The sequence below is a fragment of the Ahaetulla prasina genome, chromosome 4, assembly GCF_028640845.1.
Source record: "Ahaetulla prasina isolate Xishuangbanna chromosome 4, ASM2864084v1, whole genome shotgun sequence".
NCBI classification, from domain to species: Eukaryota; Metazoa; Chordata; class Lepidosauria; order Squamata; family Colubridae; genus Ahaetulla; species Ahaetulla prasina.
Genome location: NC_080542.1, coordinates 48,383,616 through 48,397,664, shown reverse-complemented (window position 1 = coordinate 48,397,664; position 14,049 = coordinate 48,383,616). Strand labels below are relative to the sequence as shown.

The window sequence follows — 14,049 nt, the reverse complement described above, 5'->3', positions numbered from 1 at the left end:
GATGCTGCCTAGGGAATAACCAGATAAGAGTCAGCATAGCCTGCAGCTAGATAATGGACAGGGCAAGAAGTTTAGAAGGGACCCATGTTTAGTTTTTCAGGCTGTAAAGGAGATGGTGGGAGAAATGTACTTTTAGATTTGCAATATTCTGTTAGTGTAGCTTTACAATAATAAAGAATTAACTCATTTGCTGTGTTTTCTATCAGGTCTACCTAATAGGACTGACAAAAGCTCTCAATGGTCACCAAGCTCTCAATGGTGATAAATGTTTCATAATTACTTATTTATAAGAATTTGCTTCTAGAACAACAGAATACTTGGCAGCCTGATCAATACAGGAAGATTACGGTATTTAGTATTCATTCCAGTAAATCTGACATAAACAGATTTTGAGTTAGTGCAATTTATTTATTTATTTATTTATTAAACTTTTATACCGCCCTTCTCCCGAGGGACTCAGGGCGGTGTACAGCCAAGATAAAAAACAATAAATATACACAGTTAAAAATCAATTTAAAATACCTATTCAATAGTGGCCGAATTAAAACCGTCGAATTGACCAACCTAAAATACCCCATATAAAATTACAGAAAATATAAAAAATTTAAAATTTTAAAATTTAGAAATTTAAAAAATCTAAAAAATCAGTCCAGTCCCGCTTGGATGAATAAATAAGTTTTAATTCGGCGAAAGGTCCGAAGGTCAGATATTTGGCGCAAACCGGGGAAGGTCGTTCCAGAGTAGGAGCTCCAACAGAGAAGGCCCTTCCTGGGGCCGCCAGCCGGCATTGCTTGGCGGACGGCACCTGAGAAGACCTCTCTGTGAGGCGTGCGGGTCGATGGGAGGCATAAGGTAACAGCAGGCGGTCCCGTAAGTACCCGGGCCCTAAGCCATGGGCGCTTTAAAGGTGGTAACCAGAACCTTGAAGCGCACCGAAAGACCACAGGTAGCCAGTGCAGACTGCGCAGGAGTGGTGTTACCGGGAGCAACGTGGTGCTCCTCAATCACCAGCGCAGCTGCATTCTGGACTAGCTGAAGTCTCCGGTGCACCTCAGGGTAGCCCCATGTAGAGAGCATTGCAATAATCCAGGCGAGAAGTGGCGAGAGCATGAGTGACCGTGCATAAGGCATCCCGGTCCAGAAAGGCGCAACTGGCGCACCAGGCGAACCTGGTAAAAAGCTCTCCTGGAGACGGCCGCCACATGGTCTTCAAACGACAGCCGTCCATCCAGGAGAACGCCCAAGTTGCGCACCCCTTCCGTCGGGGCCAGTGACTCACCCCCAACAGTCAGCTGCGGTTGCAGCTGACTGTACCGAGATGCCGGCATCCACAGCCACTCCGTCTTGGATGGATTGAGTCTGAGTCTGTTTCTCCCCATCCAGACCCGTACGGCCTCCAAACAACGGGACAGCACTTCGACAGCTTCGCTGGGGTGGCCTGGGGTGGAGAAGTACAGCTGAGTATCATCAGCGTACAGATGATAACTCACCCCAAAGCCACTGATGACCTCGCCCAACGGCTTCATATAGATGTTGAACAGGAGAGGCGAGAGAATCGACCCCTGCGGCACCCCACAGGTGAGGTGCCTCGCGGTCGATCTCTGCCCCCCTGTCAACACCGTCTGCGACCGGTCAGAGAGGTAGGAGGAGAACCACCGATAAACGGTGCCTCCCACTCCTAACCCCTCCAACCGGCGCAGCAAGATACCATGGTCGATGGTATCAAAAGCCGATGAGAGATCTAACAGGACCAAGGCAGAGGAGCAACCCCTGTCTCTGGCCCTCCAGAGGTCATCCACCAATGCGACCAAAGCTGTCTCCGTGCTGTGCCTGGGTCGGAAGCCGGACTGGAACGGGTCTAGATAGACAGCTTCCTCCAGGTACTGAGGAAACTGCCACGCCACCCTCTCTACAACCTTCGCGATAAAGCGAAGGTTGGAGACTGGACGGTAATTACCCAAAATAGCTGGGTCCAGGGAAGGCTTCTTGAGGAGGGGTCTCACCACCGCCTCTTTCAAGGCGGCGGGGAAGATCCCCTCCATCAAAGAAGCATTTATAATCCCCTGGAGCCAGCCTCGTGTCACCTCCTGTGTGGCCAGCACCAGCCAGGAGGGGCACGGGTCCAGTAAACATGTAGTGGCATGCAGCCTCCCCAGCAGCCTGTCCACGTCCTCGGGAGTCACAGAATCAAACTCATCCCAAACGGTATCAACAAGACGCGCCTCAGTCATCTCATCCGGATCATCGCAATCTTGGTCCAAGCTATCCCGGAGCTGAGCGATTTTATCGTATAGATAACCGTTAAACTCCTCGGCACGTCCCTGTAAGGGGTCATCCCGCTCCCCCTGGTGAAGGAGGGAACGGGTTACCCGAAACAGGGCGGCCGGGCGGTTATCTGCCGACGCAATGAGGGCGGAAGCGTAGGAGCGCCTCGCCACCCTCAGTGCCACTAGGTAGGTCCTTGAAAAAGACCTAACTAGTGTCCGATCAGCGTCGGAACGGCTGGACCTCCAAGCGCTCTCTAGGCGTCTTCTCCGGCGTTTCATCTCTCTCAGCTCCTCAGAGAACCAAGGAGCTAATTGAGATCTGCGCCGGGTCAGAGGCCGCAAAGGCACGACACGGTCCAAAGCCCCAGCCGCGGCCTGTTCCCAGGCCGCAACTAGTTCTTCAGTCGTGCCGTGGGCAAGATCCTCAGGAAACGGCCCAAGCTCCGTCTGGAACCTCTCAGGGTCCATCAGGCGCCTGGGACGGAACCAACGTATTGGTTCCGTCTCCCTGCGGTGGTGAGTAGCGGTTTGAAGGTCTAGGCGGAGGAGAAAATGATCTGACCATGACACCGGTAACGTCACTAAATCTCTTACTACCAGATCATTAAACCACTGTCCAGAGATATAAATCAGGTCCAGCGCGGATCCCCCCGTGTGGGTAGGGCCATCAATTATTTGAACCAGGTCCAAGGCCGTCATGGAAGCCTGGAACTCCTGAACCACTGAAGACGACAAGCCGGCCGATGGCAGGTTGAAGTCCCCCATGACCAAAAGTCTGGGGATCTCCACCGCCACCCCGGCTAGCACCTCCAGCAGCTCAGGCAGGGCTGTAGTCACGTAGCAAGGAGCCAGGTACGCGATCAACAGACCCATCTGATTTTTATGGCCCCACTTCACAAGAAGGGATTCGCAGCCGGCTATCTGAGGAACAGTGGTCTCTCTCGGCTCCAGACCCTCTTTCATAACAACCGCCACCCCTCCACCCCTACCCTGGGCCCTCGGTTGATGGAATGCTCGGAAACCTGGAGGGCACAGTTCAACTAGGGGCACACCCCCTTCTGCGCCCAACCAGGTCTCCGTAATGCCCATAAAGTCCGTGGATTCCCCCTGAATAAGGTCACAAATCAGGGGGGCTTTGTTAACCACGGACCGGGCATTACATAACATCAACCGGAGGCCCGGGCTCTGAGGATCCTGGCCTACCGGGGAACGGGAAAAGACTGGGGGGCCGGAGCACGTAATCGCTTTTAAACAGCGAGCCCGAGCTCCCAGAAAGCGATATGGCCCCCCAGTCTTGCTCTCTCTCTCTAGGGATGGTCATTATTTTAATATTTGCTGAATTAACTGGTATTCTGAGTTTATCTTGTTTTTAAGCCTGATTCTCATAAGCCACTTTATGGGCCAACTGCAGATTGTTCAGCCATGTTGGGAATAGGATCAGTTTGCATCTTTCTGTTCAGTAACTAGAATTCCCCCCCACTCAAAAAGCCTTTAGTGCAAATCACCTTTTTTTACTGCTTACTATCCTGGGTAATTTAAGTAGTCTTTTCTCAGATATCCATGGGTCAATTTACAGAGAACAATATGAAAACCCAACTTCCCCTTCTATCTCTATTTATTTATTTGTTTGTTCATTTAGTGTATTCCATTTCCAGAAGCTTTTGCAGCATCTCCAGGGACTCCCAAGGAGTATCTTAAAAATTAAGTTAAACAAAAATGGGTGATTTCCTCCTGATGCAATCACAAGCTTGAAAGGAAAAAATATTTTTTTCTGGATGGCAGTACAGAAAGACTTGCTGTGATCTCATTAATTCCCACTCTGCCTCCCAAGGGATTCAATTTGCATTTTAAAAGGAACAGTGCTAAACAGAAAATTATTTTTAAATCATATATATGGATACTACATTCATTTTCACTATTCATATGCGCATACTACATTATAGTGAGAGGACATATCCCCTTCTATTGCTTCTGCTTTCATTTTTAGAAGCCATTGAAAAAATAATTTCAACAAAAATGTGAAGCTTTTAAAACCTCTGCTTTCATTCTTCAGCTCTTAGCACTTCAGTTCACTTGAGCAAGGGCTGAATAATGTTCAGGCAGTTAAAGCAAAGGGATCTAGAACAGATATATGGAGATAGTTTCTATGGCTGTGGCCTCACGTTTATCCCATTTCACAGCCTCTGCACATCGCCTTCTGCTCACACTGATTTAAATCTGAAAGTATGTTACACTCTTACAGCTGAATAGTTTCTTTTGAAAAACAAATAATTATTGATCTGCTTCTACAAAAGTTCAGGATCTGTTATCCTACATAGCAACTGTCCTGGGAATGCTTCCTCTGTGGGTGGACTATCCTGCTGCAACTTTGCGTGAGGTAGCAATGAAATGTACCAATTTCAAATTTCAAACAAATTCATAGCAAAATTGAATAATTTTCACTGGAGAATTTTGGGAAAGATGAAAGGATCTGATCCTTAAGCAATGCAGCCAATTAACACATGATCTTCTACAGCATAGTTTGGCACCGATAGATATTTTGAGAAGGGGTCCGCTCAATAGAAAAAAAAGTGGAAAAAAAGCAAGACTGATTTACTGCATTTTGAAGAAAATAAATATATTCACTACCATCTAGGAGAGGGGTTTTTGTAAGACCATTATATCTAGAGTTTAATATTTAAATTTAGCCAGTTGTACCTATAGAATCTTTTTTCAAATATATAATTATTTTATATGAAAGTCCCAGATTTGATGAACATCACTTTAACTAAGCTCCAGTGACTAAACAAAAAGGTAGAGCTCACAAACCTCTTTGAAGTTGTCAAAGGCAGCCAGAATAATGTCATGCCCTCCTCGGACCAAGCAAACAGCAGCCAACAGCTCAAGGACAAGAGCTTTAGTTCTGCAATATGGAAGACAATGAGAGCAAAGGTTTTACATTTTTCCAAAGAAATTGGGATCTAAGAATGGAACAGGTAGACTTGGAAGAGAGTGAGGCCAACAGATAGATAGTAGTGGGTGGGTGGGTGGATGGATAGATGGGTAGATAGATAGATAGATAGGTTAGATTTGCATAACATATTAAGGCAAAGACAGCGAAACGACATTACAATTTTATGCAATGTGTGAATCTCTCTGTTGAACATAGGTGTATTCCATGGAGATGTATTCCACATTACCACTAGTATACCAATATTGTATTCTTTGCCATAATATGAACTCAGATAATTGTTATTATTAGTCAGAATACTATGAGATTTAAGTAACTCACTGAGTTCTAGTAACTCACTCCATAAAACTAAATGAATGAATACTGAGAACAAGTCAGGATGCTTGTGGAGTTTGTTTGGTTTCTATTGCAATCAGCACTGTGAAGAGAAGCAACCTGCTCCATGTCTCTCAAACATCTCTGCCAACTGAAGTTCTTTAGATGTGACACTTCCATTCTCAGCTCAAAATACACAGAGTGCACTTTTTTAAGAAAATACATTGAAAAGTAATGTATTCTAGAAAATGTTCATTTTATATTATATTTTAAAATAAAAATAGTGTTTAATGCAGAAATAATATATGAATTCTGACCTGGAGAGCAATATGAAACTGACCTGGAGAGCAATTGGCTAACACAACCATTCAGACTGAGAAGGATAACCATAAAGGAGGACAGAATTCCTACCTGGGATTCTTATTGTTGAGGCTGAGTGTGATCTCATTTACACAGGCAGGATGGTTCATCACAAGGCTGAATCCAGACTAAGGGAGAAGTGAGAAAGTTAGCAGCCCAAATTAGCAGTTGAAGGAACTCTAGATGACTGAAAGTGGAAACACATACAAGCATGGCTCTTTGGTTACATAGAGATTCAAAGAGTATTTTTTTTAGCAAGCTAAGGCCATACGGACATGATTGATTGTGGCAAACCGAACTGCTGGTTACCCATTTCCAAGTGATAGTTCTGAATCTAACATTTCTTTGCATAGGTAAAGGTTTTTTTGTTTGTTGTTTATTTACATTTATATCCCGCCCTTCTCCGAAGACTCAGGACGGCTTACAGTGTATAAGGCAATAGTCTCATTCTATTTGTATATTTACAAAGTCAACTTATTGCCCCCCCAACAATCTGGGTCCTCATTTTACCTACCTTATAAAGGATGGAAGGCTGAGTCAACCTTGGGCCGGGCTTGAACCTGCAGTAATTGCAGGCTGCTGTGTTTTAATAACAGGCTTCTTACAGCCTGAGCTACTACGGCCCTTTACCAGGTAAAGGTTCCCCTCGCACATACGTGCTAGTCGTTGCCGACTCTAGGTGGCAGTGCTAATCTCTGTTTCAAAGCCGAAGAGCCAGTGCTGTCCGAAGATGTCTCCGTGGTCATGTGGCCGGCATGACTCAATGCCAAAGGCACACGGAACGCTGTTACCTTCTCACCAAAGGCGGTGCCTATTTTTTCTACTTGCATTTTTATGTGCTTTCGAAACTGCTAGGTTGGCAGTTCTTTGCATAGAGAGCTTTAAAATCAGACACACACACTCACACAATCAAATTGTGTGTATTATCATTTAATAGAGTAGAATAGAACAGAATAGAATAGAATAGAACAATAACATATAAAAGTTCATAAAGCCATATTACTCCTTAAGACACCCGAACCGCTCCAAACATTTGATTATTGCTCAAATATTGGGATATATAAACTCATAGCATTTCATCAATTCCCACAGCCATGTCTGATGGGAGTAACATTACTGGGAAACCTCTTCCTTTCAAAAATAATAGTGCAAAATATCACGTAAAATGAATGGCTTCATAGCCATTCATACCTACCTACATATCAGAAGTCATTGCAGGCAGGTTGTGCAAATCTGCCTGTACTGTAAGGAAAACTCCAGTGTTTAAATTTATAATATGCTTGCTTTTAATAATTTTGATATGGTGTTTATGTTGTTTTAATTTTTGATTATGAGCTACCCAGTTTGATGTAAGATGAGCACTTGAATAAATATTGTAAACAAACAAATAAATAAAATGGTGGTTCATCAAATCTAATATTGATTTGCAACAAGCACCACTGACAACTTTAAGGGCTATTGAATTCTTCCTTCTCAATTTGTCTACTATAGCCAACAGCCAAATTTATTTATTTATTTATTTATTTATTTGATTTTTATACCGCCCTTCTCCCGAAGGACTCAGGGCGGTGTACAGGCAAAATAAAAACAGACAAGAAAATATACAATTTAAAATGCAAGATTAAAAAACTTATTATAATTAGCCTAAAAATTTAAAATATATAAAAACTAAAACCCATTTAAAATTAATAATAAAGATTTTAAAATCGATAAAATCTAAGCCAGCCCCGTGCGAATGAAAAGATGTGTCTTCAGTTCGCGGCGAAAGGTCCGAAGGTCAGGTATTTGGCGTAAACCCGGGGGAAGCTCGTTCCAGAGTGTGGGAGCCCCCACAGAGAAGGACCTTCCCCTGGGGGCCGCCAGCCGACATTGCTTGGCGGACGGCACCCTGAGAAGTCCCTCTCTGTGAGAGCGTACGGGTCGGTGGGAGGCATGCGGTAACAGCAGGCGGTCCCGTAAGTACCCAGGCCCTAAGCCATGCCTGTTATGTGTCAATGACTAAAAGCTCCATGCAAACAGGTCATTTCCTAATTAGGGATAGCAGAGTCCAACAATTTTGGAAAACATGAGATTGCTTCATCTGTATTTTATACCTCATGATCTCAGAGAACTGCAAAACAATGAAACCCAGAATTCTAACATTAAAATATTAAGATTTTTGTGAGAATGCTTATACCCACATTACTCCTAATACCTGATTTATGGGTCATTTGAGATGACATATTAGAAAACTGTCCAATATTGGACATTGGTTTATTCAGACTAGCTCTTCAAATGGTAATCTTTCCAGCTGTACCTGGAAATATTGGGGATGGGTTTTCTTGTATGGTACAGGTTTCCTGGATTTTTTTCCCTCCTTGTCTCTCCCTGATACCATAAATATTTACCCCTTCACACATCAATTCAAAAACCAATTGGACATTGGTTTATTCAGACTAGCTCTTCAAATGGTAATCTTTCCAGCTGTACCTGGAAATATTGGGGATGGGTTTTCTTGTATGGTACAGGTTTCCTGGATTTTTTTTCCTCCTTGTCTCTCCCTGATACCATAAATATTTACCCTTTCACACATCAATTCTGAAATCTAGGCAAGTTTCAAAATCCCTTCCCAATGTGTTTCCCAAGCTGTCTATTGGAATAGACTACATATGGAAACTTTCACCTTTCTTATCCTCTCCTTCAATTACCTGATAATTCATAATGGCACGGAGACACATGATGCACACATGAACATCATCCTTCTGGCTGACGATGCGCGAGTTTCGTAATGCCTTCCTGCTGTGTGCCGGATTGAGTCTGGGGTAAAAATAAATTTAAAGTGGGGGGGAGGGGGAAAAAACAGCTCAATGACAGTCGATGTCAATCTCATACAAGAGTCCAAAAGTATAAAGAATAGCACATGAGAAGAATTTGAAGGAGAGTAGCAGGAGTCAGGATTAGTAGCAGGTTAGTAGTTTAAATTTTCCTTTCCTTCTAAGTTTCCAGTACAAATAGCATCCAGGAATAACCTTATCCAATCTGTTGTCCTGCAGCTGTGTTGCACTTTAGTCCCTATAATCTCTGGCTACAACTGACTGGACATTATAGAAGTTAAAGTCCAACATATCTGGAAGGCAACAAGGTGGAAAATTCTGGCCTAGAGGATGTTGTCACCTGTGAAGACTTCCAGTCCAGCTTCCAGGGCATTGCTGCTTCCATATGATTAAGCCTGGAAAAGAAGCTCAAGAATGGAGCTGACAGACTATAGAAAAGCCTTTCACATGGATATGGTTGAAGGGCAATACAGAGGATGGATGCTGGTATCAGTTCTTCAGATTCTGAAAAACTGATGGCTTTTTCGTCAGCCTTACGAAAGGTTTCTAGATGTCATGATTGAAGACAAGCCAGATGAAACTCTATATTATTTTTGTGAAACTTCAGGCTCATTTGATTGCTCAACATTCCCTTTCCACAACCTCTGTACATCTCAGCAAATTCCCTAAGCTTCATGACAGTAGCAACAACAACAACAAAAAAACACTAAAGCCGAAACGAACAAACCAAACCCCTTGAGATGACTATGAAAACAATGAACATCTAAGCATGCAAACATCCCAGATTTTCAAGTGACTGAACTTTTAGGGATGGATTGCCTTATTTGGGATAGTTAAACTAGCAAACTTCCAGCCCCCAAGGCGCCCAATGTTCAGTATCTGGAGTGCCTGTGCATGAACACAAATGTGAAAGGAGGACGAGTGTGCCCTTGCCAAGCCACTCCTACACCCTCTGGCTGCATTTGTGAGGGGAGCGGGTTCTCATCTCATGAAGTCTGGGAGAGGCTCACCGGGGTGAGTAAGAGTTGACAGGTGGCCTGGGTTTACAGTCCTGCTCGGTGCCAGGGGCGCTGGAGGAGGGGATGCTGGGGTGGACTTGCTGAAAGAATGTTTGGATCTGCTGGTTCAAATGGCAACACCTGAAGGAGGTGGAAGAAAGCAACCCTGCAGGACAGGAGGGAAAAATAGGATGCTTCAGGTGGACGCCTCCCTGTCCCTCCCCCTCCCCAAGCATGGGGGAAAAGTGACAGTTTTTGGAATTACAGGGAGGGACATTTTACTGTCACTTGAAAAGCAGTCTTGACATCCCTTTAGCAATTTTTTGGTAAATCCAGCAAAAGGAGCCCATTATTACCCATTTTTCCAATGCAAGCCTACTTCTACATTTTGAGGTTTTCTCTATGGTACAGGGCAGGAATGTTTTCTTCTGTAAATTGGGTGGCCCTGTACATCCCAAGTTTGGGGGTGGGAGGAAATTTGCCGGCAGGACTGGGAATCCCCCTTGTGTCAGTTAAGCCAGTTGTTCTCCAAGGTCAACTCCATCCTATTCAGGATCAGGACCTTATGTAAGAAAAAGACTGATCAGTCTTTTAGCCCATTGAATCACAAGGCCCAGCCCCTCCAGTCTTGAAGGAAAGTCTTGTATTGGTTTTCACTTCACTTCTGAAATGTAAGTAGAGAGAAAGGCTTCTAACGCTGCATAGGAAACCAGATTAAAAAAGCATGGAAGGGGTCTTTGGTGCACTCCTAAGAGATGCCAGGCCACCTTAATGCCTCAATGTATGATTTTGCCTCTCAAAAATGATAGCGAAAGAGAAAAGGCATTCATGTTTTTCATACACTATGATCCAATTGATTACAGGATTGAATCTCTCCGGAACGGATGACCTCAAACTACACATGTACTATATCCCATCAACTATTTTTCCCCTATCCAGGAAGACAATGTCTGGGTACCTACCATGAGGCATTTCCCCAATGGAAGCATGCAAAAGAAGTGTGAGGTTAGAATAAGGAGAAAGAAAAGGAGTTAGGACAGAGATGAGAGAAAGAGGAGAAAAAGAGAAACTGATTTTGCAAGTTTGTTGGAAAGTTAGCAGTTAACATAAACAGGTTAGCATAAACACCCATCTTCTCAGATTTGTCATTTAAAGCACTACTTTTGAGGTGATCATAGACGTGAAAAGTTTAGAAACTAGATTATGAGTGACTCCTTACTATTATTTTAGGTTGGTTTACTTAATAAACCGTAGCATGCAAAAAAAGTTTTAAAACTTTCTAATTGTAAAATGGCTTTTTTCTAGACACAGTTTTCTGAGGAAAAAAACAGTGCATACTGTGTTCTTTACATTGCCAGAGAAGTATAATTTTAATTTCAAAACTAGAAATTGGAAAATGAGTAATCTCTTGGGGAAAAAAATATATTAAGAAATCAGAACTTTCAGTTTGAATACTAAGATGGTCTACAGAAGTAAAAAAAAAACAGAAAACAATCTGTGTGGAGCATTTCTTCATACTGCTCCATTTCTTCATTTTAATAAGCAATTAATATCATTGTTCCATTTAAACTCAGAGCTACCTTAAATCCAAAATATTTCTGATAGTTTTAGATGAAGGTTCTGAGAGTCATCCTATACATATACACCTAATCAGCCTGCCATCACCTGTCACTCAATTCTTTCATTTGGCATCATTCTGGCATGATCTAAAAAGTAAGCATTTGTGGCTTATAGTAACTGAAACGGCCTCCGATTTCCATAGTACTTTATAGCAAAGGCTTTTTAACATGTGCCAAACCCTAAGACAGAGGTCCCCAAGCTCTGGTCCATGGACTTGCACCAGTCTGCAGCATACCAGAAACTGGGCCGTGCAAACAAGTGAAGCCTCATACGTGGTATACAGGCAATGCACAAAACCACACCCTCTCCGGTCCACAGAAAAACCTCTCCACGGTGCCCAAAAGGTTGTGGGTTGCTGCCTAAGATTTAATTTGCTGGCTTTTGTATAATTTTTGTATTTTACTTTTTAGAGCAGTTTGTCGTGCAGGGAGAATATAAAATGGGACTGCCTCTCTTCCTGTCCCATATGCTTCATCTCAGTCGTGGGAAAGTTGTTTAAGAAAACCTACCCGAATTTCATTTGGTTACCTGACAGTCAAGTGCCTCGTTTTGATGGAACCCTGTGTGGGAGAGCAATTGCTTCTGCTGAGGTCCTCTACAGATCTGTCCAGGGCCTTCCCCTTGTCCGACCCAGGGCTCCCATTGTCAGTGCTGTCCATATCATACCTGGAGCCACACAGACAAACAATAATGTGCGTCAACAGGTGGGTGGATGGGTGGTTTTATTGAGGCTCTGGCAGTGAAATAGAAGGATAAAGGAGAACTGTTTTTCAGGGCATGACTGTTATATACACTTCAATGAATTCTCCTCCCTGTAAAGATTCATAACTCAGTGCTGAAATAAACATGGCTTAGGCTCCATGTTTTGCTTTGGCAGCCTCAGAGCTGGGCTGCTATCCAAGGTGCTGAGGAAACTGGCTTCATGTCTTTTACTTTGGTGTGCACAGACTTCCAGCTTCCGGGATTGTCTCTCTCTTTTTAACTGGATTCCCGAGCTGGATTCAATGTTATAGGTAATGGAACAAGATGGAAAATAGGTGGCTTAGGAGGTGGAGTCATTATATACTTTACATCAGAGGTGTCAAATTCAATTTCATTGAGGGCCACATCAGGGTTGTGTTTGACCTCGGGGGGCGGGGTGTGAGCATGGCCAGAGTGGCCATGGCCAGCTTGATGGCATTCATGTCAGGGGTACCTGTGGTGGCCCATGGTGCCTCTGCCAGAGAAAATGGGCTCCCAAGCTCCGTTTTTGGCTGGGACGGCTTCCTACAACCCTCTGCTAGTGAAAATGGAGCTTGGGAGAGCTGCCAGATATCTGATTTTTGATCATGGAGATACTGCAATAGTCATAAGTGTGATGAACAGTCGTAAGTCACTTTTTTCAGTGCCGCTATAACTTTGAACAGTCACTAAACGAATGGTTGTAAGTCGAGAACTACCTGTAAACATAACAATATCTCGTCTAGGTGAATATGATATAGATTGAAATCTAGGATAGATAATTGATACCTTTCCGTACAGATAGTCATTGACTTATGACCACAATTGGAACTAGAATTTCTGTCATAAATTGGGAAGGTCATAAAACGAGTTGTCACATGAGCAACCTGATTTTACAACCATTTATATCACAAGTGTTAATATATGACTATTATGACTACTGCAGTATCCCCATGATCAGAAAATTATGATAAATGAGCCTAAATAATGGTTTCATTTGTAAACAATGCTTTCTTTATAACTCCTACCAACGCTGGGCACATGAGATCAATTGGGAGGGTGGCTTCTGTACCAGCCTCCCTACTGCATATCAACTTTTTTGCTTGAGCTGAAAGATGCCCTCAGGGCTGTCCATGGAGTTTCCCAGGTTTGTGGTCCTGGAGGGCTTCAATCTGCCATCCTTTCAATCTGTCTCAGAGGCAGCTCAGAGTTCATGGCTGCTGTGGCAGATCATCCAAGGCCCGCCTCAGGATAGCAGTCACACTCTAGATGTGGCTTTCTTGCTGGAGCAGTAGCAATGTGATCTGGTAGAGGATTTGCCATTATTCCCCTATCATGGTCAGACCACACCTGGCAGCTGTGAGATTTTCTAATGCTCCCCGCCATGCAGGGACGCAGGACTTATTTGAATGGTCTGCCCGCAGTGATTAATGGCTTCACATGGGTCTCAGAAGGACCTGGGGGATATCCTGGGCGTTCTGCTGCATGGCCCAGTGGAGGCTTTGGCTGCAACCTGGAATCAGAAAGTGGCCGAGATCCTGGTCAGGATAATGCCCATGTGCATTCTCCTGGCCCAACAGTCCCAAAACTTGGGAAATCCCAAAACTTCCCATGGTTTATGGAGGAGCTGAGGGTGCTGAAGAGAGACTAAACATAGCTAGAGCACTGCTGGAGGAAAACTAAAAATAAAGCTGACTGGACACAGATAAGAGCCACAATTAAGGCCTGCCTCATGACAGTAAGAGTGATGAAACATCACTATTTCTCCAGTCTTATTGCATTTGCAGAGTGTTGCCAACAGCCTTGTTCAAAGTCCCTCCTTGAGAAGCGGGGCTTTGATAATCCTTTACAGGGCCATGCAGAGGAATTTGTTGAAGATGTAATGAACAAAATCACTCAGATCCTTTCTCAGTTTGAATCCAAGTGTGGAGCATGTCCATCAGGAAATGAATTTGCCAGATTATTTGGAATGGTTTAATCCTATTGAACCTGAGGAAATGGACAGG

At 43.8% G+C, this 14,049-nt stretch overlaps 1 protein-coding gene across 3 annotated transcripts in view; it reads right to left on the bottom strand.

The window, feature by feature from the left end:
• Positions 1 to 14,049, bottom strand: part of FMNL1 (formin like 1) — a 101,941-nt gene that overhangs the window by 26,381 nt on the left and 61,511 nt on the right. For all 3 annotated transcript variants that reach the window (XM_058183028.1, XM_058183029.1, XM_058183031.1), the window contains 4 exons: positions 11,852 to 11,989; positions 8,580 to 8,688; positions 5,944 to 6,020; positions 5,076 to 5,169 (listed from right to left, as the gene is read on the bottom strand). In XM_058183028.1, coding sequence (XP_058039011.1) covers positions 5,076 to 5,169; positions 5,944 to 6,020; positions 8,580 to 8,688; positions 11,852 to 11,989 — 418 coding nt within the window. The remainder of the gene's footprint in view (positions 1 to 5,075; positions 5,170 to 5,943; positions 6,021 to 8,579; positions 8,689 to 11,851; positions 11,990 to 14,049) is intronic.